The 27,542-nt window shown below is 41.2% G+C and overlaps 1 protein-coding gene across 2 annotated transcripts in view; it reads left to right on the forward strand.

Annotated features, from left to right (window-relative positions):
- GPC6 (glypican 6) overlaps positions 1–27,542 on the forward strand; it is a 3,590,060-nt gene that overhangs the window by 1,531,067 nt on the left and 2,031,451 nt on the right. For both annotated transcript variants that reach the window (XM_086934794.1, XM_086934795.1), the window contains exon 3: positions 99–490. In XM_086934794.1, coding sequence (XP_086790920.1) covers positions 99–490 — 392 coding nt within the window. The remainder of the gene's footprint in view (positions 1–98; positions 491–27,542) is intronic.

A 27,542-nucleotide genomic window follows, 5' to 3' on the forward strand; every position in this document is an offset into this window, starting at 1 on the left:
TTCTGTTTCACATGTTTTCCATGGTGTTCTTCGTGTATGGTTATGAGCAATTTCAGTTGAAGATTTTTTTCATCTTACTTTTTCTTTTCCTCACACAGAATTTTTTCGGGAATTGGTTGAGAATTCTCAAAAGTCCCTAAACGAAATGTTTGTACGGACCTATGGACTGCTGTACATGCAAAACTCTGAAGTATTTCAAGATCTGTTTACTGAACTGAAGCGCTACTACACAGGAGGTAATGTCAACTTGGAGGAGATGCTGAACGATTTCTGGGCACGACTATTGGAGAGAATGTTCCAGCTTATAAACCCCCAATACCAGTTCACAGAGGACTACCTGGAGTGTGTTAGCAAGTACACAGACCAGCTGAAACCATTTGGAGATGTACCAAGGAAACTGAAGGTGCAAGTAACGAGAGCCTTCATTGCTGCCCGGTCTTTTGTCCAGGGACTGACTGTGGGCCGAGAAGTTGCAAGTCGAGTATTTAAGGTAGGGTATGCTTTATAATTCCTCCGAAGAATATTCAGAGGTGAAAATATTATGCCACTTTTTTTGGCGCTTTTTGCTATTACTTTGTTATTATGATCAAGAAATTTCATTTTTAATACCCATAACAGAGTAAAAATTGACTTTACAAGGGAGTAACTTTGGCTACTAATACGTGCTCGTTACTATGACACAGAGGGCCTTGCACTGAAGCTTTAGGGTCACATTCTGAGAAGGAATTGGAGTTGTATGATAAAGCCTTGAAAGATGTGTCCAAGATTCTTTCTAGATTTTGTATAGGACTGAGGTGCATAATTATAGTATGCTTGTGGGAGATGTAATTTAGGACTTTGAAGCTTTGTTGTTGGAGTAGCTATTTGACTTTCATTAGCACCTGGGGACGCATATCAAAAAAGTTGAATACACGGAGCCTGGTTCACATAGATTTTGCTGTGACTTACTATTGTAGTACTCTGAGAATTCCAGGCGCAAGTAAGAAGTAGGAAAGGGCCACTCTTGGGATATAACTGAAATGAACAAGTAAGCCAAAACTACTACTAGAATAAATCACACTTACTCATACACATGTTACAGTGAATCAGACTCAAGATCTGCACTCCAGAAGGAGAGAATGCATAAAAGTGATATTGTTTAAGTCGTATTCTCAGCATAATTCAGTTGCTTGAAGTAAAATAAATATCTAAAGTTCTGGGGCCTGATTCGAAAAGATTTTGTTTTTGTTAGACGTGATATTGTTTTAATGTTTCTGAGTTGCTCCTGACTTACTCCTAGAATTTAGAAGTAAACCAGGAACCCTACAAGTGTACGTTACAGTCTTTTTTTTATTTATTTTTTGTTCAATAAATCTTATTAGTTTTAAAAGAGCACATAAATAGGTAAAATACATACAGAGTGATACAGATGAAGAGAATTAAAAAGAAGAACTGTACAATTGTGAGAAATCGCGCCCAATACATCCAGTATGATAAATACAATCATTATAAAGTGCGCCAAAATTGTTATAGAAATAAAACATGTTAGACAATAAAAGTATCACCCAGAGATGGGAAAAGGTAAGAAGAAAAAAGCAGGATAGACAGGAAGAAAAGAGAGAGAGCAAGAAAGGATAAGAGAAGGAAAGGAAAAGAATACAGCAGAGTGTTGACAGAATAGTCATAGGTGAAAGCTGTACAGAAAAAAGTGTTGGATTGTTTGTTCCATGTATGCCACTGTTACACTGTACCGAGATCAGATTGATTATGCAGCCTTCTGATATTGAATTCCCTTGACTTTGAGCTTGGGTGTATCAATAACTCTTCATAAAGATGGCGACTGAGCTTCAACAAAGCAGTTAGCTTGTCTGTTCATATCCAAAAGCACTCACTATTTGTTTACTTGTTCACTTCAAGTCAACAGGTATTGCTTTATTGTGTTCACTTATCAGGAGGTAATTGTTCAGATAGCCCTCCGAGCTACAGTGCAATAGAGCCGGAATCTTATCCAAATGTATCCAATTTCTGTTGTAGAAAGCCATGGCATTATCTGTTGCAAACTCAAATAAACATATCCCTATGTCAGATTTGTAAGTGCTTAAAGTGAGCCACACTGTCGAGATATCAGGTAAGGAGTCAATTTTAAATTTTCAAATGGTTATAGAAATGTCATTCAAACACCATATCCATGCTCAACCAAGAGTTCTTGAATTGTGATCAGTTATTGGAAGATCGATTTACTGTATTAACTTTAGACCCTCGATATGCTGAAGTAAACAATTAATCGATAATTCAGGAACGCTATACTGAAGCCAAATTCTTCAACTTACTAGAACCTTTGAACCTTTGAACAAATGCGGACAAATCATTATCCGAGGCATAAAGCCTCAAGAGTAAATACATAATGCACATTGATATTTCCAACCACCTTTACACTATTGAATAGATTGTTATTCACCCTACATTCAGTCATAAAGGGTGACAGTTAATCTTGTGCTCAATAATGTGCAAGCTAGTTTACTACCAAGCACTAATCTAACCTACAAGGAATCAATTCTGTTTTAAACATAGTCTCTTTACACTGTCTTCTCAAATGATCGTCTGCTTAAATGTTTACTGACAGTCAAAGGTTTTCTAATTACGGGTCAATTAACAGCCTGTCTTTCCTGTACCAAGGTTTTGAATGCAAACATTTGTCACTTTCACAATCCTCTTTCAGAACATGTCCTCTGAATCCAGGCTCAGCTCAGGAGTCAAAAAAGACTTGGCTGTGTTGTGCATAATTGTTTTCTATGGGCTTGACAAGAACATGGGTCTGAGATTTTTAAAGATGAAATTGTTTGTAGCTGATTTTTTGCAAAGACAACATTATTTTCTGATCAGTTTTTGAAAATAAGTTGCTCCAAACACATGGATGAAATTCATGCTACTCTGGGTAACTTCAGCTATTCATGGGCGCTTAATGACAATTTTGTGTTCAAAGGGGAGCGTAAATGATAGGATTTGGTGTAATCTACGAGCATTAGTTTCAGAAAGCAACCCTGCACACAATGTTATGGAATGTGGCTCCTTACATATGGTGCTGGATACTCTGCAGAGAATACTGTATAATGGGGAGCTGCCCTGCTGGATAATAGAAGGTATTATTAGGCATGCCATCTAGGGATCTAAACAAAGGGGCATTTCAAGCGCTTCAAGAGCCTTCTAAAAATATCAATAGGAATACCTTATGTGAAACGAAATATGGGTGCCTAGGGAGTGGGGAATCGAAACAACTGGAAGCCACAGCAAAAGTGATCTGTAAATAGAAGCTATCCACAAATTATTTGAAATTAGATGAACTACTGGCGAGAAGAACTCCACAGCGGAACACTGATTTATTGAATGACTTTGCAGACTCTCCAGGATTTATGTGGGTGTGTGGGAGATAGAGGACTTCCTGTAATTTGAACTACTCCAGGCCGAGCTAAAACAAACTCACATGGTGAATTACAAATTTCCGTCTTTTAGGAGCATCCTACACAAATTTTTGACTCTCAAGGGAGAAGCCCTGGAAGAATCCACCCTGAAAAATATAGGCTTTGCTACCCTGCTGACAACATGTGTCCAATGGATAACTCAGACTGAGAAGAAGCTCTCATGCACATAAGGTGGCTGAGAGTAGGTCCAACTTCTGCCTTGTGAATTATAAAATCCAGCAAAGAGTATACTGCATGTATGCTACTTTTAAAGCTAGTGCAGGCAATTGACAACATGTGCCTGAAAGGATGCAACTTACAACGTTTTTGTGTGTGTTTTTTCTGGAGTTTTATATAACGCTTTACATGGGCACCTGTTGCGTTACATAAGAACACATTCATTTTTGTTATGCACAGGGAGATTAATTAAGTGATTTGCACAGAATCACAGCATGTTAAGCGTCCCTGCTGAGACTCGAACACGCTTTCCCAGCATTGAGTTCGACCACTCTTGCCCTAAGGTCACATCCTCTCCGCAAAGGATTTTCAAAGTTCTTCATACCTTTTAAAAATCTCTGAGAATCGGTGAGCAAAGCCTTACAGACCATCACAGAATTAATGGTACCTAGGGAGGGGAGAATTTTAGTACTGACCGGATTGAGAATTCAATTTTCACTGAAATAATAGAAAGTGTTATGGAATTCGGAACTTAAGGCTGCAAACAGAGACCTGAAGAAAACCTGGGGTAATTATGAGATGCAAAATCTGAGGCATTGTGTGCCAACGTTAAGTGGTTTATGGGGGCCAAGAGAGCTATCTTTGATACATAGGCTGATGGAAGAAATTATAGAAAGTATGAGAATAGATAACATTATTATGTAGGGCCTGAAACCTAAGCTCATAGATACCAGGTGAATAATGTTCTTGTATGGTGGAGAGGACACCACATTTGCTATTTAGTATTGTATGATTATAATTATTTGTAATAATCCAACAGTTTGGTTTGTAGGAGTTTACTTTGGCTATCTAATCAAATGAAAACCAATAAAGTGCTTTGTAACATATAATATTTGTATCAGACATATATTTTTGATCAGTCATGTACTGTTTTGCTGTATTAATTGAAGTTACCAAAGCCTGATTGTTACAAAAATGACTCCTTTCAGACTTGAAGAAACAGTTGTTAGCTGTGTTACATGCACAATTGGCTCAACAAAAATTGCTTTGTGGTATAGAAGTAGTTTATCAAAAAGACTGAAATATTGCAAAGGGAGTCTTAGATTCCAACTTTGCAACAGGAGAGAAAGACTAAGGGCCTGATTCAAATGTTGGTGTTGGTTAAATGTTGGTGTTAAGAATACTGATTTTAATGTTGGTGTTAAGAATACTCTGTTGCAATGGTGACAGATTATCCTTTCTGCCAACATAATCGTCTGTCTGCCTTAATTAGATGTGGGCAGATGATAGTTTGGCCTCGGTAGAGACTATTTGGCCTCCACTAAGCCCAAACATCACTGTAGGGCCCAACGGAGAAAGGGCCATTGGAGCAATAATTATATATTTGCCGGCCTCATTTAGATAGGCAGATTTATGGCTATTTTACTGCCTGTCACTGCCAGGAAAACAATAAATCTTGGCACCAAGTAGCAGCAAACAATTAACAATACCCCTCTCACCATGGGAGAAGACCTCCATGGTGAGGGTAGCATTTTTTTTAAATAAAATTCCAGTTTGGCAATTCCTTTTGATAATAAAAATATACGTTTGACAGATGGCTCAATCATGTAAATGGAGCCATGCGTCAAACTTGAAAAAGTATTGACAGGACCCGCTGTGGTGGCAGTTCCTGGCAATGCTTTAGGAATGACCGCCAACTTGGTCTGCAAAGATATAAATTTAGGCTTTAGACATGTTTCACAATGGGTAGCAAATAAAGCAGTTTGATTTTCTGAAGAAATCATAGAGACTTCCTCAAATGCATTGCTCTAAAACTTGGAGGAAAGCTTTAGATGTTCTATCCACTGAAATTCAGAGTGTTTGTGGATTAATGAAACAACCTCCTTATAACTGGCCAGTAATGTAATGTATCCTAGATTAACTCTGAAATTTTAGCAGAAATTGTGTGGTATATTTGTGGTATGAATTAATTCAAGCTTCTTTTTGTGTTCATTGGAGGTATTTTTACGTAATGATTATTGAGTTGTTAATTTATATTGTAGTGCAGTTTTAGACGGTTATGAAGTTCTCCTATGAAGAAATAAAATATTTTTGTATATTGTTACTGATCACTTTAACTGTTATGATGTGTTATATTTGTTTGACTGCATTGACCATTCTCATCTTTGGAGGATCATGAAGAAAATGGGGGTATATCAAGCAATAATTACATTTATTAGGCAGTTGTATTTGAGGGCTGAAGCCTGTGTCTATTACGGACAACAGGGGGAGTGTATCAGATGGTTTCCAAATTCCAGGGGGATACACCAAAGGTGTGTCCTCCCCCTTTTTGGTTCTCCTTATATACCAACGGAGTAGAGGCCCAATTGTCAGAGTTAACCTTCGACATCCCTACAATAATAAAATTAGTATTCCAATCCTACTTTACGCAGATGATGCTGTTTTAATTGCATGCACGGGGAGGACTCTCCAGAAATTGCTAGATATTTATGTAAACTTTATGCAATGTCTGGACCTACAAACGAATGAGGTTAAGTCCTTCATTTGAGTTCTAGGCTGATCGTAAAGTGGGGCAGGCGGAGTTGTTCTCGTATCTAGGGGTGACTTTTGACCACATGTCATCATGGTCCAACATGGTATCGAACCGAGGGATTATGCTAGAAAAGAGTATTAATGCTATTCACACTTTATTAAAAAGTTGGGTTACAAACAAATAAACATGGTCAAAAAAGTATATGGGGCCAAATCCAGCTCAGTTGCCTCCTAAGGAGCTGGAGTATGGGTTTATGTTAATCTAACGGCAATACAATCAATTGAAGACACTTTTTGGAAATAATTTATGAGCCTCCCCAATAGCTGTCCTAATTTTGAACTACACTGTGAGTTGAATATGCCCGATATTACTGACCAAATAAATGTAGCACCAATTCTTCTATGGCACTTCATATGGAGAAGGAACACAGTTAACCTCACCCAAGAATTTATCGTGGACTGCCTTGCACTAGAACACATACAGAGGATACCATGGATAACGTACACCAAAGATACCCTACATGCACTGGGTTTGAGGATTCTGTTCGAAACCCCAGTAAAATGCTTGATTATATTAAAAAAAGCTAGCTTTTTAAAAACATACTCCAGAAATCAGACCCAACGCTCAGATCAATAAGGTAACGGTTCAAGAGTAGCTTGAGGGTCCAATGCTTGATGAGGGGGGACTATTTTATCTGTCATTTGTAACAAACCCTCGCCATTCATTCTAATTAGGTTTTGCCTACATCTCATCCCGTGCATGTTGGGCTTCCCCACTGGCATTTATTCTATCCATGCTCTGCCGTGTTGTCCATGCGATGGTACAACGACCCATTCTGATTTGCATATTTTCCTATTTGTAGGTTTTACTGTGAACATCCTAAGAGATTTCTACTCCCAATGATGCATAAGCACAATTTTAGACAATGTTGTCCGGCCTTGTATTTTGTACAACTGTTACCTGATCTTTTACTCTGCTTCTGTGTTGCCTTGTTTTTATGTCAGTCGTTGAAAACTTGGAAATTGTACACCTGTTGATATGAATTGGTTTTTAATATTTTATTACTGGTTTTATTGGCATTTTATCTATACTACTATTATAAAGGAAGAACTTTGAACCTTTGAGGCGGGTAAACTCGGGAACCACAGCGCCAATCCACACACCCGATACATCGTTGTAATCGTCAGGGTGTGCAGATGGACATAGGCTATATAAACATAATAAATATACGTTATTTAAAAAATTTACCGGAAAAAAAAAGTAGTCCCTTGGAAGAAGCGCCGGCCGCGACGTGCGTGCCCGACGTGAGGAGCGCGGGGAGGAGCGGCGTCCAGGAGCGTGAGGAGGACCGGCGGACATGGCGCGGGGAGGAGCAGTGAGGAGCGGCGGACAGGCGGTGAGGAGCGGCGGACAGGCGGTGAGGAGCGGCGGACAGGCAGGGAGGAGCGGCGGACAGGCGGGGAGGAGCTGTGAGCAGCGGATGAGGTAGGTTATTTATTTATTTATTTAGGAGCGGTGAGCGGCACTACATTGGATAACCTCAAATTCCTTTCACTTTTGACTGCCTATTACATTTTCTCTCCCTATCCTTTTTTGTTTGCCAGAATTATTCCAAGGTAAATACGTTTTACTTTGCTGCAGTGGGCCCAAGATAGAAATTACTTTTCTTAATTATTTCACTCCTTTACAATTATTTACCAATCATACACAGTCTTTTTTGCTAAATATTGGAGAAGAGGCCCTATGCTGGACATCCAATATTTTTCTGGTTCAGCCCTACTGCGACTGGATTGCTCCAGTCTCTTCCAGTCATTAGAAGTCACTTGGATCTGTTATATTAGCCGTGGATATTTTTTCCAATTCTTAGTTCAGCGGTTCCTATTCTGAGTGTCCTTTATATATTTACATATCCAATTTTAAAGTGTCCTTCAGTGTCTATGCATGTTCTTGTATCATCTGGCTGATTAGACACTGTCACAATCTATGACACTGTCTTCCGAAACTCTACATAGCTTATACACTCTTCTACTCTCAGAAATTACCCAAATTTCCAAATTGCGATACACAAATATTCATAAATGAATGATTGAATAGTGTGCATTTTGGACGTACTTCTTCATTCACAATGTGCTGATTTAAAAAAAACTTTGAACACATTAGATCAACTTATGTGCAGGGAGATCACAATTTACGAAGTGTAAAATGTCTTTCCTGTCACAGATTTCCAAGTTCAATTCTGAAATTCTTTATAAATCCCACAAGGGTTAGAAACGTGCTTCAAACATAGGAGCAGCATTAAGGTAGTAAATGATAGTTTTGTTTTTCTTCACCAACCAGGCTGAGCTACAGCATTCACACCCATGCCACACACCCTGCACTGCATCATCAAATAGTGTACCTGAGATAAAGAGATGTTTAACACAATTTAATGAGTCCAGTTCACAAAGTTATTTGCAGGTCATCTCAAAATTTCATTTGTGACTGCATTTTCCAGGAGTAAAAAAAAACACTTTTGAAATTCATAAAAGTCTGTTTTGTGCTTGTAAATGTATATATTCCCACAAATGTGTGTTTCTGTGTGAGTAAATCTGCTCCTATAGGTGAGTGTTCCATTGTGGAAATATCATATAGTTGGTTAACATTCACAAACTGACATGGTAAGGTCATTCACAAAGCATTTTCCCATTGTTTCCCACCGTGGAAATTATCAGAACTTTAATTCTGCGAAGAATAGGCAAAATTGTCTTTCCACTGGGGAAGACAGAAGAGAACTTTTTTAAAAAAAAAATTGAAGGTAGTGCAAAGACAGGAGTTTTCCCTGGGGATAAATATTTTTGTATTTGCTCCTATTTCATTCCTGTCAAAATATACCCTTGAACATTTTCTTCTGAGCTAAAGGTGTTTACAACGTTTTACCAGGAGCACTCAGAAAGATTGAACTGGAGAAGATTCCAGGCAAAACCTGGGAGGTTTTTGGGATTCCAAATCTGCACTCATGGGAGGAAGTAAATCTGTGGATACAAATTTACAGCAGTTTTTTAGTTCCCTTGTTTTCACGATACATGTTTTTTAGAATGAGGCCTAATATATCTGTAAAAATTACATTGTGCAGAAACTTGTTGGCAAAAGTGACCTTGTGATATTGAATATAGCTACTCACAGAACATTTGTGTGGAGGAATGTGTATATTTTACAATGTTCTTTCCTGGTTTTTTATTATATATTACTCTTTCCACAACAAATTGGTTGTAATGTGTTATTTTCACATGTTCAAGTAGACAATCGTTGACTGTTACATGACTGGTCTTCTTTGCTGGTGGTGGACAGTGCTCTTCACGGAGGGACTCCTTGATCATTTAATCTATTGGACATTTCCACATTTGGCGGTCAACATTGGAGGCCAACTTTTGACAGCCCCACTCTCTCTAGCTCCCCAGGGTTCATTACAGCAGTCACAGTAAGGACTTCAGATGAGTGAGAATTATTGAGAGAAAGGGTGGGGGGAGATCAGAGAGGGGGTAGAGTGAGGGGGGAGAATTTCTAGAGTGAGAGAATGGATTTATGGAAAAAGAGATTGAAAGGGGAAGAAGAAATGGGGCTGGTTGAATGCCAAGGATGCTTTTGTTTGCAAGTCTGGCTTTGTCATCACGTATTGCCTTAACTGTCCACTAGTGTCCACTAGTAAATGAAGGCTCACTCCCGCCTGCCTCCAGTCTTGCCCATTCACATCCTACCAATGCCAACCTTCATCAGGTCTTTTATATTCAAAAACAAATGTTTTAATAGTAACTTTCCGACTGCAGAGTCTCCGCAGTCTCGGGCAAGAATGCTGCAAATAAAAAGTTAGGAGAGGCTTAGTTTGTGCAGAGTTCTCTGCCCCGTCAGGCCTATCTTTTATGTGCGGAGTTCTCAGACCTACTTGCGGAGTCGCCGCAGATGTAAAATTACTATTAAAATGTTTTCTGTGAGACAAAAGGGTAAGTTTACATTTGTGAATAAGGCTCTCAATGTTTGCACAAACAGGTATATATTATATTTTGCACTAACTGACAGGACACATTGATTAATCGTAATAAAGCACAACTTAATATTGAAGTAAAAAATATGTTACTGTCATGCTTCCCCTGTTGCATTGTTAAATGATTAAAGCAATAGATTTTTCTAACTGGCCATGTTCTTCAGCACGGCAAACTGCTTCCCTTGTGAAAACGTCACCTCTTTTTGAGCTTTTCCTTGTAATTGCTCAGAGCTCATAAAAAATAGAAGCGAGAGAAATGGCATCCCAAAAGGAGATTCTGTCTTAATGTCGGTTCAGTTTAATGAAGAGTGAGTAGTAAAATGGAGATGATCTCTGGCTGAAAGACACACTAACTAATAAAAGTGCCATCTGCTGAAGACTTTATTAAAAGAGCTGCTTTGTTGCACTGTTCAGCAGAGGGACTGTGTGCTCAGCAAATTCTACCCAAGACCCGGTGTGCATGAAACCATGTACAAATTTGTCAAAGTTTACAGAGTTATTGTTTATTTGGAATAATATGTAGATTGAACCCGATAATCTTTTATTTGTAAAATAGCTTATACAGATATCATATACAAGCTTGCACAATATGTATTATTTTAACTAATCCAAATTTTATTTGGTGTCGAGGATAGAGTTAAAAATTGCCTCAATTTTTAGAGGCTAATTTTTTTTAACATTTGAGGGCATATTTTTCAAAGATTTGCATAGGTAACACAAGGGTGACGCAAAACCTAGATGAGATTTTCAAAGTCATGCAAGGCCACCTTGTGTGGCCCTGCAGTGTTTGGTGAATCTGGAGAAACGCAAGGTAGCGCAAGTTACTGCCTTGAATAACTCTGCCCCATCGAGGAATTACATGGATGGAGAGTTGGGATTTCCTAGATTTACAATGACTGGTAGACCTGGGAAAATGTCAAAATGCTAAGCCTGCTCAGGGAAGGTGTTACAAGCAGAAATATCTTTATTTTTCAGTGTTTGTTTCTTCATTCTACGTGTGCTAGATTCTGCAGCACACATACGAAGAGGTAAAAACTTCAGAGGATTATTTTTGTGCAGATAGATGTCTCTTACTGCACAAAAACAATCCTGCCTGCAATCCAGGCACCCTTGCACGGTGAGACAATGAATGGTTCCTGTGTTAGCCCTAGGCAGCCAAAAGTCCTGCAGCAATTAGAGAGGACGAGAATGTGCCATCAAATGTTAAATATGGTGCATTTCTTCCCTTTCACACAGCACATGTTGCTGTATCGTGTTGCTTGAAATATTGAAATTGATAAATCTGCTTCTTGGTATGTACATTCAAGATGGGCCAAAGAGGTAAGCGCTCATTGCTGACATTTGGTGTGATCTGCAGGTCAAGAGTCTGACAGGTGGGAAGGCAAACTGGAATACTCCTTAGCACACGTAAATTACAATATTGCTATATATGCCAGTGTTTCCACCAATTGTCACAATATAGTATAGATGAGTTCTTGTTCTTGTAATTCAGTTTCAAATTTATTCCCGTTCACTGGAAACTCTCATACAGCCGACACGTGTTTCGTCGTAAATGGGAATGTAACCCACGACTTTTTCAAGGCTATTTCCAGATCTGTTTTCTCGTTAGTATAATGCGGTGATAATTCCAACCCGCATATGGGCTCTACGGGGGTCATCCGTTGTATTTACTCCTCGTAAATTATTTGCCTAATTATGGCTCCAATGTCGTCCCCCATTCATTCGCAGCGTGGCCGCTCGAGTACAAGTCTGTCTGCCTCTTACTCAGCCATCTATCTTTCCATCCTTCCAAAGTAGGAAATGGAGTACCATTATATTGGGTAAGGTAAAACCTGCTAAGCACTGTGCTTTGAAATTGCAGAAGTGTTGTTTGAATTACTATCTAAAAAGGACCAGATTGCTAAAATGTGGTGCAAAGTAGCAAGACAACTTGCTGCGCTGAGTCAAATGGAGAGAGCAGGAATTTGCCAAATATACTGAGATTTGGAACATTGCTGCTCTCTCTCAGTGCTTCTGCACTTGGGCTGCCTAGTGCCAGCGCAGGCACACTTGCACCATGGTGCAAGGGTCTCTCTATTGCAGGCACGATTGGTTTTGTGCAGGAAGGGGCACCTTCCTGCACAAAAACAATCCTCAAATGCTTTTTACCTTTTTATGAATACTGCAGAATGCAGCACATGTAGAAAGAGGATATTGATGCCAAATAAACATATTTCTCCTTTTTATGCCTCTATTTGGATGACTTAGCATTTTGACACATTCCCAGGCTTACAATTCATAGTATGGGATTGCGCCAAAATCCATGGGTGGATGTGTGGAAATGTTCACATGTACCCAATGGAAAGCCTTCCCAATGTAGAGTAACACAAGAACCTTGCACTGCCTTGCATTACTCTAGATTTACTAAGCTACATAGAGCCACTCAAGGTGGTTTTGTGACACTTAGTAAATCTAACTTAAGGGCATGCGTTGCCTTGCGCGAAGAAAGGACAATGCAAGCCCTTAGTAAACATTAACCTAAATTTTGCCACATGGGTGAGCGCTACTCTTTCTCCATTAAAGAGACTAGGATGGTGCAGACATTGTTCTCCTCAGTACTTTCTCTAACAGTTCACTGAGTGTTTCATAATTATCTCAGTTGTGTGGTGTTAGAGGGCTATCTTTTAAAGGTTGTTAATAGAAAAAATATGAAGGCCATTTTATTGTTTTTCTGACAAATAATATTACATTCCAATATAAGATTGCTAGTTACATCGCTCAATGAACTAATGCACCCATTGTATAGTTTTCTCTGTGACCTGAGAGTGGTATACAAGTGTATTGGAATATTTGAATGTTGAGAGCTACATTGAAGACAACAGGGGGAAACAGGCTTAAAAAATAGGTTGGTATAGGCTTTCTGCCTATAACATTCCAATGACTTCTTGTGTTTCTCCCTTTTCAACTGAAACCTTTCAGTGCCCAGTGGGTGGAATGTTATTATGGTGTTATGGCTCTTCTGCCGCAGGTGTTACCAGTAGTTAAAAGCCCTCTCTCTTGTTATATTTTAGAGCCTTTTACAACTAATATAGCACTAGACAGCAAGTGATACTGCTATAGTACGATTATGTAGACATACCAATGTGTAATCCATGTGTCAATGAGATCGTGTTGGGTAGTTTGAAACAATTTTTTTTATTGAGTTTGCATCACACATTCATAGCACAATGGCATTTCTACCACTTCAGTTTACAATAACATGATTAATCATGAGACTCCATCCTGACTGACTTTTAATTACTTTCTAATCTCCAGTTGTCCAGGTTCAAGGGGAGAGGGCGATCCTCACCCTGGCGCAGCTCAATTAGTACCGGAGGTAGGAAGTGAATTGGGGAGACCCAAACCACTCAACCCGAAACATGTATTCAGATAGGCAGCCGTAACAAGGAAGCCAAAGAGGGACATCTGGGTCAGAGGGCCGAAGCAGGCTCGATCCCTTAAAAGGGCAGTGACAGGGGTCCAAGGACTGTTTCTTACACCACAAGGCTAATGTCTTGCCCCTTCTCAGATATTGGTTATGCCCTCACTGTTCACCATTTTCGATGCTCTGATTTCCCCCATGGAGAGAGGAGTTTCCCCGGTATGCGTTTTCTATGGCTGGGGTTCTACCATCCAAAGCCCTTGCAAAGTCTGAAGACCTTACAATGAGTGTAGTTCATGATGAAAACGATATTGCATGTTGTTCCGTGATATATTCTTGCTTCTCAGTCAGAAGCCTCCTCAGATGGAACAGGGATGTGTTATTTTATTATCTGGGAAAATAGTTCTAATACTTCATTTAATACTTCATCTGACAACAAGATTATATAAATAAAAAAGCATCATGGATAGTTAGATGTAATAAAAGTATATGTTTCTTTGATGACCAGTGCTGGTAAGGCTGCCTCAAAGAAGGCATATGAGAACAGTCATACATAAGTTACTGAGCATGCAACACAAGATTGTAAGATATAGTGCATGTGCACTTCTATGTTACTGAATTGCTTTCCAGTCCATGTGATCTACTGTGTTAGCTGCACCTGTGACACATAAGGGGTAAAAAATGCACATAAAAATACCAAAGTTTGATTTCAATGTAGATGGCAATAGATTTAGAAATATGACTGCTACTTTTGACTTCCACAGTATTTCCACTCCCAGGCTCCCCTACCAATATATTTATTAAGTGTCTCATGGAATTCATTGAGATCTTCAGAAAATGATCAATGATCATGAAACCAAACTGATCCATGAACATATATCGGACATACATACATCTGAGTTAGCACTAAAGTCCGTCATTGTGTTCTGTCGCTCCCTCTCTCTCTCTCCCTTCCTCTTTCTTCCTCTACCCATATTTACCAGTTCCCTTCCCTTTCCCATGATGTCTTTAGTTAACAAATTGTGAGCAAGAGTGACACATTTTGGGGGTCATTAGGATCGCGGACGGACTTGAGTCCGTCCGCGACCCCAGAGTATGAGGGAACGTCCGCAGGGGCTGCGGCGTTCCCTTTGAGCAGATTAGGATGTGACCACCAGGGTGGCGGTCACATCCTCAATCTTTAACATTGCGGCGGGTGCAGCTTCAAGCTGCACCCGCCGCAATGTTAAAAATGCATGCACAGCATTTGCGTGCACAAAGCGGCAGGCACCGCGCGGTGCCTGCTGCATTGTGCATGCAAATGCAGGGGGGTACCATAGGTACCTCCCATGTGCACCCCCCACCACCCCTTCACCCAGGGGGCCCGCAACGGGCCCCCTAAGTGAAGGTCTGTATGCTTTTCCACGGAGGAAAAGCCGCCATGAAAAAGCATAGAATTGCAGACATCCTAATATGCCTGGCGGTGTCTGATAGACACCGCCAGACATGTTAGTGCTTTTCCGCCGCAGTCGGAAGGCGACTGCGGCGGAAAAGCTGCGGACAGAAATCAGACCCACCAGCCATCCTAATTTGGCGGTGGGTCTGTGGAGGCTCCGCAGCGGTTCTCCCACATCCTCCAGGCCGGCGGTGGCTTCCGCTGGCCCGGAGGATGTGGGAAATCCGCAATCATAATTAGCCCCTTTATGAGCATCTTCAAATATACTCAGGTTAACATGAAGGAGAGTATTACTACAGTCTCTTATCAGCACATACTAGCAAACATTTACTTCTTTTTCTGTCTCCTTTACTGACAGTTCATTTTTGTGAAGTAAGTGATCATCTTGGAAAGCATAACATGGATTTGTCTTCCTGTTTCTTCAGATTGTAGACAATAAAGTATTGAGCTTCGTTTTGCACCAGGCTCTGGCCTTCAAACAGTGCTTTTTTCTGTATGGAAGTATGACTGTAAATAACACAACAAAGAAGACCCCTTTTATTGGATAAATAATTACACTGAATATCCCAACCAACTTCAAGATTGCTTACTAAGTCATCAGGGAGTCTTGGTGTGTATGTATATATCTTTCACAAGCATATTAATCAAATATATAGAGTCATGAAAATAATGAAAAAAGTGGAAAAAATCAGGGAAAAATAAAAAATATATATTTTTGAAACATGAATCAAGTGTGTTTTAGAAAAACAGACAACCATAGTGTTAGGTAATGAGGAAGTATTTTGTTTATGTTGTCAATCATGTGACACTGGGAGGTGTGTATTGAAAAAGAGGGCGTAAGGGGCTGTCCTGCAAAGTGGGGGAAGATTTGGGGAGCCTGGAATAGGTATTGTGGCGATATTTGTGCTCCTCCTGTTGTTCTGGATGAAGTGGCAGCGCAGGAATACCCGGGAACCCCAAATGCTATTCTGTATCTGTTATCCTGTGGAATGGAAATGTACATAAGACAAACGTGAAGCGATGTATGTCACCCGATGTTTTTCTTTTGTGGTTTGTTAATAAAAAGAGTTTAAAAAAAAATGGCGTACAGTGTTTCTGTTTGTGATCCAGGTCACTTGTTGACTGAAACACGTCAAAAAAAGTAACCTGTGACCAAATAAAGAACTTTGCAACCTTACCCATTGGAGTTTGTTTGTTCTCTTCTCGCCGCACAGAAGGATTGGAGATCGTTTGGTGTTTTGATTCAGATACGGAAGTTGGTTGATTCTGTTCAATGAACCCCCCCTAGAAGCAGACAGCCACCCACAACCTAAGCAACTACGTGGATCCAGGATATATATATCTATATATGTAAATAAATAAGTTAAAAAGGTAGCCTGTGCGCTTCGATTCGGAGCTGGAAATAAATGCTGTACATGTTGGATTTTCTGTGGCATTCTATGAATAATATTAAGGTGGTGAATGCCTTTAGTCATTAACATAGTTCACACTTGGGTAATTTTTGCATTCGTTCAAATTACAGCTAAATTACATACATTGCCCGGTACTGTTCTTAAATGAACTAAGTCACACAGTGATCAATATATTCTACTTGAAGTTGGAATTAATTATTGACTGATTTGTTTAGCTATAAATTACATGTTCTTACCAGGCTGACTACAATATTTTCATTTTGAGCATCAGTATATATATGACGAGCAATGTGTGCCATTTTGCAATTCAGTATTGGAAATAGGTTAGGTTGCATATAATTAAAATTCCATAATTTCATAATTTAGCGATTCCATTTAAAAGTGAAGTTATGTTTTTTTTCCAGTTATGACCCTGGCGAAATACCCCTGCAGGTGCAGCTATATTTCTTTTTTCATTTAAAGAAGAATATAATATTGAAGCTATTTCATTCGCTGTGCTGAAAAATAGTCAGCAAAAAGTTGATTTCCTATTTTCACAAAACTGCGGAAATAAAGCCTAACACTGGGTTTTTGTATGTACCATCTATGTACATTTATTTTCCTATTATAGCATTTGAACAGCGTCTATGAAGAATTGGAAATATACTTTTATACATTAAATACATTTGCATTTTTCCATTATTAGTTGCACATGTACTGTTATTGTCTTCTGCCTGTGTTTCTGGAATGTATGCAACTGCACGAAAAGGGAGACACCATGGGAGCATATAGGTTTAATAGTGGCTATTGATGACTCCATTTTTGTCTTTAAGTGCAACGAATACAGGGGCATATTAGCAAGAAGCTTGATAAAATGATCGCCGTTTTATCAGCAGGAAACTGCCGCTAAAGCGGCGATAAAGGGCTTGCTAATATGCGCTATAGAATTCCAATAGAAGCCCAGGTTAGATGTCCGGCACATCCAACCTAAGTTTCTATTGGAATTCTATAACGCATATTAGCAGGACCATTATCGCCGCTTTAGCTGCAGTTTCCTGTCGCTAAAACAGCGATAATTTTAATGAGCTTCTTGCTAATATGCCCCACAGAGTCTTCTGATCACATATCTTGTCATTATTTTTCTTACATGTTGACTGCAGACTGTCTTTGAAAGCGCAACCATTATATTTCCTCATTCCACTCAAAGAGCTTCATAATTCTGCTTTTTTTACACATCCATTCCTACGTTCCACAAACAACCTTGACTTGGAGTGCAAGTGTCTGCCGCTGTGCCGCACCGCTGTGTGTGTGTGTGTGTGTGTGCAAGGGCCGTGTAACTGTATAACCACTAGAACGACTCTGTGGGGACCAAAAGGAAACTCTGACCATAAATTTAGTCTCCCCTAGGAGAGGACATGGAAGTGTTGTTCCTCTGCCAGCCATGCATATCAAATAGCCATATGACACAAACTAAGTGATCAATTAACAGGCAGTGGTTTCAATGAAGATTAAATATTGAATTATGACCCAAAGACAAAAAACGCATGGTGTGCAGTTTCCACAGCTGCCCAAGTTTCTGAGGTCGACCAGGATTCAGTGTGTGTTGCTATTACTTCCTTTTACCTCTTGAAAGACGCTGTGTCCTGTTGTGACGCTTTTTTCATGAAGTGGCTGTTGGGTTGTGAAAAATATCAAAAGAAGAAATGCAGAAGCAAATTCTAAAGGGAATTATGGTGTAATGAGTAGTCTGTGCATGGTTTATACTTTCGGTGACCCATTTATTAATTTTTTGTATCTGTTTTTGTTGGATTTCAAATTTAGCATTATGACAAGTTGTACATAAATTCCACATGTATGCCCAATTGGATCTTGGAAGAGTTGCTTCTGTACATACATTAGTTGGTCTATTCTACGACATTATGAACACAAAGTGTGGTTCGCCACTGGATTTGCTGCACAGTGTACAAGTACGACTCTTGTTGACCCATTAATGTCACATGTTCACCACTGTTATCCAACTGTGCTGCTTTTAATCCTGTCGCGTTTACTCTGTTTTTCGTGACATTTTGGGCTCTATTCGGCCCCTCGAAGCTGAATATAGCTTGTACATCTTTGCCATTGCCTTATTATGATTATATTTGCTAACAAAATACACTGTGGCAAAGGGTCGTTATATAACAAACACGTGATTTGTGATGGTTTTTGAAATACGGCAATGAATGTTGTCACTAAGATGCCCTGGTTTTATGCCGCATATAGCGTCACAACGTACATGTCTAATCTGTACCTTGTGATGTTTGTTGGGCTGTGAGGGGGGTTTCGCCCAGTGTTGCTGAATGCTTGCCTGTTTTTTTGTTTGACTTGGCACCTTGGGCCAGTCTAGATATTTGCACCCATTCGTCCCGTCATTGCTGCTGGTGGGGTGAAGGAGGTTTGTCGTTATTATCTATGCTCAAGAGGGTTGCTAGGATCTCATCTCAGCTGTTTGCGATCATGATCATTCAGAGGCCCACTGTGTCCTCTCTGCTAAGGGCCACACTTTGGGGCAGATTTACGAGCCCCTTGCGCCACGTTTACGCCGCTGTTGCGACACGCAAGGCAGCGTAAACGTGGCGCATCCCTATGAGGCATTTACAACGTGACGCATCTATGGAGATGCGTCACAGTGTAAGGCCCTGCGCCACATGAAACCTGCGTCAGGTTTCATGTAGGCGTTCCGTCGGAGGAACGCCCCTGTAAAGTGACTCAGTGAAATCTACAAGATTTCACTGAGTCACTTTCCCAAAGCTGCTACGTCAATTCTTTACGCCTGCTTGAAGCAGGCGTAAGGAGTGACGCACCATGTAATGTGTGGGTGGCCCCTGTGCATTGCAGGAGTTGCGTCGCGCTTGCGACGCGACTCCAGCAATGCGCCGCCCGTAAGCCAAAAGATGCATCACGCATCCACCCTTCCTTGCACCATGGTGCGCCGCATTGTAAATGCGGCGCATCATGGGTGGCGCAAGGATGGACTTGCATGACGTATCTTTCCTGACACATCTCTGCCGATTTGCAGAGATGCGTCATGCAATGTAAATCTGCCCCTTTATGCTTATGCCCAGGTGCACATTGAGTGTCTCTACATTGCGATGTTAGGGAGAAAGATGATTTCTATTATACTTTTGGTGACTCATAGGTACCCGACTCATAGCAACAGTTATGTTATTTACTTTTTTTGCTATCTGGCCTACTTTTAGAAAGTAGCATTCTTTATTAGTATAAACATAAAGATTACAATTAGCCTTAAAATGATTAATACTAAAGTAATTCCAAAAATCGATTCTGATTTTGTTAGTCTCAAAATATTAGCCAACAAAGATCATGTGTACTTATTGTCAAAGACACACAACTAGAAGAGAGATTTAGAACTACTGTGTCAATCAAAAGTAAAGATTTAAAAATGTTCATGTGTTACTCATAATAATATCACTTAGGGCCTGATTACGATTTGGTTTGTAAACTGTCCCGAAAGAATAGGTTCCGGAATAGTTTCCAAACAAATCTGGTCCTGTGAATCCGAACGATCGATTACAATGCCTCCCAACATCCTTTGGTCGGGCTCACATTGACTTTGAATAAGAGCCTGTGTTATGAACGCGAACACAGGCTCCCATTGAGAAAAGGGTGGTTGGGGAAAACCTTGCACACTGTGGCGGGCACCCCATCGTGCCTGCCACATTGTGCATCGTTTGGAAGAGGGGTCCCTTGGGTACGGGTCTATGAACAGTGAGACACGGATTGGCAGAAAAGCTACAGTATCTGGGTCAAAGAAAATACTAATTCACAGAGTGAAAAGAAATCCCATCAGCCCACCTTGGTGGCAGAACTTCATCATCTGGGATTTCTCTGTGGGTTTCAAAACTAGTGCAGCCAACAAAGATCGAAGAAGAGTTATACGTAATTCATAACCCAGTGATTGGTACAGCCACATCTTAAATTCAATCAGTGGTGCTGAAGATTTGCAGTGCAAAAAAGTAAAAATGAAAAATGTGAAAATGCTAAAATTGACTACTAAGACACCACAGAAACTTTAATAAACGGTATCCTAGTGTCAAGTCTAAAAACAGTGTGCTGTCAGTTTGAAAAAATAACTGTCATAAGCGGTGAATTGGCAGGTCTACATGTGTCAGCCAGACGGATATCCATAATCCAGGCTTTCGTCAGGACCAATATATTACAGCGCTACGGCAAATACGATATGAAAAACTGTGCATGAAAACAGATATGACAAATTAAATAGTTGGTGCGATACATCCTGTGAGTCCCAAATGGTGGTTGAATATCACAGGAATCTTGAGTTTATTCCTAGAGGAAACAATAGTGAATTGTTTTAAGAGACCCAGAACACCAAGCAATACTGTCGCTCCATATCTCATCTTCTAGCAATGGCAATATTGTCCAATTTGTCACTTGACTAAAGCATAAGTAATTTCAAAAAGGAATTGCACTCACCCATCTTTTTGTTGGAGTACTCCTCACCTCACCTGGCATCTGCTCAGGGAATGAGGCCCCACTCTATATTGTAAGTAAAGCGATACAAAAGGGGATGATGGACTGAGCGTTTGAGCAAATCAAACACTCACCCCCAGTCAACTGATCTGGGTTTAATCCATCACCATTCTTTAGCTCACTCAGCCACCCCAGTTCAGACATGGCCATATGCAAATCAGTCTGACCCTGTGCCTCATGGGAACAGTCCAGCCCGAACTGCCAAGCCATGTCTTCCCTGGACTGGAAACAAGCATCCTGGGACTGGTTTCGGATTTATAATCCTCATCAGCCAGGCTATCTTGAATACAGTGGCCAAGTGAGCAAGGGACTCACGTCTGAGCATACCCTGCCAACTTAGGGCGAACAAAGCGATACAAAAGGGGATGATGGACGGAGCGTTTGAGCAAATCAAACACTCACCCCCAGTCAACTGATCTGGGTTTAATCCATCACCATTCTTTAGCTCACTCAGCCACCCCAGTTCAGACAGGGCCATATGCAAACCAGTCTAACCCTGTGCCTCATGGGAACAGTCCAGCCAGAACTGCCAAGCCATGTCTTACCTGGACTGGAAATGAGCATCCTGGGACCAGTTTTGGATTCTGAATCCTCATCAGCCAGGCTATCTTGAATCCAGTGGCCAAGTGAGCAAGGGACTCACGTCTGAGCATACCCTACCAACTTAGGGCGAACAAAGCGATACAAAAGGAAATGATGGACGGAGCGTTTGAGCAAATCAAACACTCACCCCAGTCAACGATCTGGGTTTAATCCATCACCATTCTTTAGCTCACTCAGCCACCCCAGTTCAGACATGGCCATATGCAAATCAGTCTGACCCTGTGCCTCATGGGAACAGTCCAGCCAGAACTGCCAAGCCATGTCTTTCCTGGACCGGAAACAAGCACCCTGGGACCGGTTTTGGATTCATAATCCTCATCAGCCAGGCTATCTTGAATTCAGTGGCCAAGTGAGCAAGGGATCCACGTCTGAGCATACCCTGCCAACTTAGGGCGAACAAAGCGACACAAAAGGGGATGATGGACCGAGCGTTTGAGGAAATCAAACACTCACCCCCAGTCAACTGATCTGGGTTTAATCCATCACCATTCTTTAGCTCACTCAGCCACCCCAGTTCTGACATGGCCATATGCAAATCAGTCTGACCCTGTGCCTCATGGTAACAGTCCAGCCCGAACTGCCAATCCATGTCTTCCCTGGACCGGAAACAAGCATCCTGGGACCGGTTTCGGATTCATAATCCTCATCAGCCAGGCTATCTTGAATCCAGTGGCCAAGTGAGCAAGGGACTCACGTCTGAGCATACCCTGCTAAATTAGGGCGAACATAGCGATACAAAAGGGGATGATGGACTGAGCGTTTGAGCAAATCAAAGACTCACCCCCAGTCAACTGATCTGGGTTCAATCCATCACCATTCTTTAGCTCACTCAGCCACCCCAGTTCAGACATGGCCATATGCAAATCAGTCTGACCCTGTGCCTCATGGGAACAGTCCAGCCCAAACTGCCAAGCCATGTCTACCCTGGACCGGAAACAAGCATCCTGGGACCGGTTTCAGATTCATAATCCTCATCAGCCAGGCTATCTTGAATCCAGTGGCCAAGTGAGCAAGGTACTCACGTCTGAGCATACCCTGCCAACTTAGGGCGAACAAAGCGATACAAAAGGGGATGATGGACGGAGCGTTTGAGCAAATCAAACACTCACCCCCAGTCAACGGATCTGGGTTTAATCCATCACCATTCTTTAACTCACTTTGCCACCCAAGTTCAGACATGGCCATATGCAAATCAGTCTGACCCCGTGCCTCATGGGAACAGTCCAGCCCGAACTGCCAAGCCATGTCTTCCCTGGACCGGAAACAAGCATCCTGGGACCGGTTTCGGATTCATAATCCTCATCAGCCAGGCTATCTTGAATCCAGTGGCCAAGTGAGCAGGGGACTCAACTCTGAGCATACCCTGCCAACTTAGGGCGAACAAAGCGATACAAAAGGGGATGATGGATGGAGCGTTTGACCAAATCAAACACTCACCCCCAGTAAACTGATCTGGGTATAATCCATCACCATTCTTTGGCTCACTCAGCCACCCCAGTTCAGACCTGGCCATATGCAAATCAGTCTGACCCTGTGCCTCATGGGAACAGTCCAGCCCGAACTGCCAAGCCATGTCTTCCCTGGACCGGAAACAAGCATCCTGGGACCGATTTCAGATTCATAATTCTCATCAGCCAGGCTACCTTGAATCCAGTGGCGAGGTGAGCAAGGGACTCATGTCTGAGCATACCCTGCCAACTTAGGGCGAACAAAGCGATACAAAAAGGGATGATGGACGGAGCGTTTGAGCAAATAAAACACTCACCCCCAGTCAACTGATCTGGGTTTAATCCATCACCATTCTTTAGCTCACTCAGCCACCCCAGTTCTGACATCGCCATATTCAAATCGGTCTGACCCTGTGCCTCATGGGAACAGTCCAGCCCGAACTGCCAAGCCAAGTCTTCCCTGGACCGGATACAAGCATCCTGGGACCGGTTTCGGATTCATAATCCTCATCAGCCAGGCTATCTTGAATCCAGTGGCCAAGTGAGCAAGGGGACTCACGTCTGAGCATACATACCCTGCCAATTTAGGGCGAACAAAGCGATACAAAAAGGGATGATGGATGGAACGTTTGAGCAAATCAAACACTCACCCCCAGTCAACTGATCAGGGTTTAATCCATCACCATTCTTTAGCTAACTCAGCCACGCCAGTTCAGACATGGCCATATGCAAATCAGTCTGACCCTGTGCCTCATGGGAACAGTCCAGCCCGAACTGCCAAGCCATGTCTTCCCTGGACCGGAAACAATCATCCTGGGACCGGTTTCGGATTCATAATCCTCATCAGCCAGACTATCTTGAATCCATTGGCCAAGTGAGCAAGGGACTCATGTCTGAGCATACCCTGCCAACTTAGGGCGAAGTCCATCATCCCCTTTTGTATCGATATATTGTAGGTAAACACATTATCACAAACAGAGTAAGTATCTCTGTAAGTCAGTCTCCAATCATAAAAACCTTGTCACGTAAAAACAAACTGACCATGGCCTCTTCAATAGGTCCCTCTGAACTGAATACACGTAAAACTACACAAATGTCTCTAACATGGACTACATCATAAGTCCTATTAAGCCTGGATATCATTCTGTTAGGAGCGATGTCCAAATGCCTGGCGCACCTATATCGTTACAAAAATAATGGTAATACTTGTCCATTAGACAAGGGCTTCTGTTATATAGATGGTTCCGTTATCTGTACAGAAAACCACATCACAGTGCCCTCCCATATGTATAGAAAACTCACTCAAGGGATCTCTGAACAAAAACCAGTGTTGTACAGTTCTTGGTTACCTCTTAAGCGTTATTATATCAGTCTAAAACTAATCAGCAGACAAAACAAAGCCCACCAGAAAAACCAGCTCTCTCCTTACTTGTCCGTCGGTACCCCAGGCTTACCTGAGCTGAAGGGGAGGTAACCAAACAAACAGGTATCACCCATTTAAGTATAACTTACTGTGAGCCGTATTTGGTCAAGAGGAGTCATGCGGTAACGCTAACACGATCCAAACCGGCGGCCGCAGTTTGTCGTTAAAGTGTTCCCGCATATCGCAATCACTTCCTGTGAGAAAGTGGCTCTATATATACTGGAGAAGGTGAGGCTAGAGGGACTCTAGTCTCATCCCTTGGTTGGCACACATATAGTTGTCTTTCCTTGGTTCAAGAAAACGACTTCCATTCAATGTTCATTGTTGTTCGTTTTATTTATTTCATAGTTTAGGTGTTAGTGTTTAATAAATCGGTTCAAATTTCTTCCGAATCATTCTCAACAATATGGAAATCAGGCACTGTCTTTTTAACGTGTCCAATGCATTTCGGGCATTGATGGCATGCCCTTCGTCAGGGATTTGACACTAGGAACAATGATATAGGCAAACATTAATATAAATGATAAATTGTGCAATAAAACAAAACAATACGTTGTAGAGTGACATATACGTTGTGGGGTAACATATCGATGGTATTTCAAGATCATGTACTGGTTACTAAAACTTAATGTGAAAGGACAAGATTGAAAACAATGTGAGGGGATTAACTCCGTGTGTTTCATGCTGGGGTAAAAAGGGTCGGGTTATCACTTACATGCCTGTTGTTGCAAGGTAGCTGTGAAATCTAAAAAAAGGCAAAAAATACCGTCAGCGCCTGTTTGCAAAAGTGCTCCGTAGCGCACTCCTGTTTAGATTCAATGGGTAATGGAAACTAACCTGAAAGGTTTTAAACGAGGTGAATCGGTCCGGTAATCGTCTCCGGAAAACGCTGGTGGATGCGGTCGCTTCCCGCGTTTATTTATTTCGAAAATAGGGTGTCACGTGATTGATCACGTGTGATGAATATAAAGAACAAACTAAGGGTATCGTCAACGGGGTCCTATTAGTGGAGTAAAAGTCTGAAAAAGTATGGACTATGTCTCCAGTTTTGAACGGTATGCGCCAAAACTAGGGGGAGATGGGCTGACTGGTTTGTAGGATGAAACGGAAAAAATGTAGAAAAAATGAAAATAAAGAATTTGACTGTGGGATCGAACTCGGGTGTTAAAGGTGAAAGTACACGGTGAGCTAATCATATAGCTAAGGGGGAATAGGACAATAATGTGCTGTGAATAAAGGTATGTGGTGTCAATGGTAATGGGAACATACACAGTGACAACAAGATCAGTGTACAGAGCAAGTAATTCACAGGTAGCAAGAAAATTCGATTCTTTCATTTAAACCCATCGGTTTCTGGGTTGATAATTTGTGAATCCAGTAGTTCTCTCTTCTAAGGAGAAATTTGTTATTGTCTCTCCCTTCTTGTTTCAGTACAGTCTCAAGGATGATGAACTTGATTTGGGAGACATTGTGTTGTTTTTCAACGAAGTGTGCAGATAATGCTGACTTCAAGTTTTTAAGTCGGATGTTAGACTTATGTTCCGTAAGGCGCACCTTGATTCGTCGCTCGGTTTTACTGACCTACATCTTCCCACAAGGGCACTTTATCCCATATATCAGGTTAGTGGTGTCGCAAGTTGCGTTTACTCTGAGTTTGATGGGGTTGCCTTGACTTGGGTGATTGATAATGTTTCCTCTGATAATGTTATTGCAATTGCCGCAATTTAGGCAAGGTTTGGTTCCAGTATATATGGTGGTTTCATTAGGTTTGTGTTGTAGGATTTCTCCCAAGTTTTTTGCCCTAGTGTATGCGAATAGTGGTGGTTGACTGAACGCATTTTTGAAATCTGGTTCTATGTTGAGGATTGTCCAATGCTTCATGATGATCTGTTTGAATTTTTTGCTGCTTGTAGAGTATTTAGAGACCACTACTGTCCGTGATTGCTCAGTCTTTGTGGTAGGTGTTAAAAGTTTCGGTCTGTCCAAATTCTCAATCCTCGTTTTGGTTTCTTCTACTAGGGTTTTTGGGTAACCTCTATTCATAAATTTGTTGGACATCTCTGTGAGTCTTTGTTTAAGAATGGTTGTGTCTGAGGTAATCCTTTTAACTCTTGCCATCTGGGAATATGGTAAATTTCGTATCAGGTTGGGTTCATGAAAGCTGGAATGTAGTAACATGTTATTCCTGTCGGTGGGTTTAACATAGAGGTCGGTGATGAATCCATGTGGGGTTACGGTAATTTTCACATCAAGGAAATTGACAGAAGTATCTGAAATGTCCCAGGTTAGTTGAATCCGTTGGTCAATGGAGTTGAATTTGCTGAGTTCCATTCTCAATGTCTCCTCCGTATCGGTCCATATAATGAAGAAATCATCTATGTATCGAGTTATCATTTTCAGATGATTGGTCCAGTTGGGGTTCTTGAGAATATGTTGTGTTTCGTACCAGTCCATAAAGATGTTGGCATACACAGGTGCAGCCGAATTGCCCATAGCCATCCCGGTGAGTTGTTGGTACCATTCGTCTTTAACTCTAAAATAACTATGGTACAAGGTAAAATGCATGAGTTCCATAAGGAACAATTGAAAATCTTGGTCTAGGTCCGTGTTCAAGAGCGCTGATTCCATGGCGTCTATCCCCATGTCGTGGGGTATGCTTGTGTATAGACTGCACACGTCCGCGGTGCATAAAAACACCTTTTCTGTTGGGTTAACTGGAATTTGTTGTCATTTGAGTAGAAATTGTGATGTGTCCTTAATGTACGTTTGCATGGATTGTACTGATGGTTGTAGATATCTGTCAATCAGTTGTCCAATCGGTTGGTGTAGGCTTCCTCGGGTGGAGACTATTGGCCTCATGGGAGGATTTCTGAGGTTCTTATGAATCTTCGGTACCATTCTCAGTGTCGGACTTCTAGGATTGATAGTTATGAGAAAGTTTTTTGTCCTCTCTGTGATGGTTCCTTGTTTGTATGCTTGGTCGATAATGTTCCTTAGAGTATTGGAGTATTCCATGGTAGGATTAGAGTCAAGTTTGCTGTAGGTTGTCCTATCCATGACATGTTCCGTCACTTTATTATCGTACATGGTAGTGTTCATAATGACGATAGCTCCCCCCTTGTCCGCTTT

The sequence above is a fragment of the Lissotriton vulgaris genome, chromosome 8 (genome assembly GCF_964263255.1).
Source record: "Lissotriton vulgaris chromosome 8, aLisVul1.2, whole genome shotgun sequence".
Lineage (NCBI taxonomy): Eukaryota > Metazoa > Chordata > Amphibia > Caudata > Salamandridae > Lissotriton > Lissotriton vulgaris.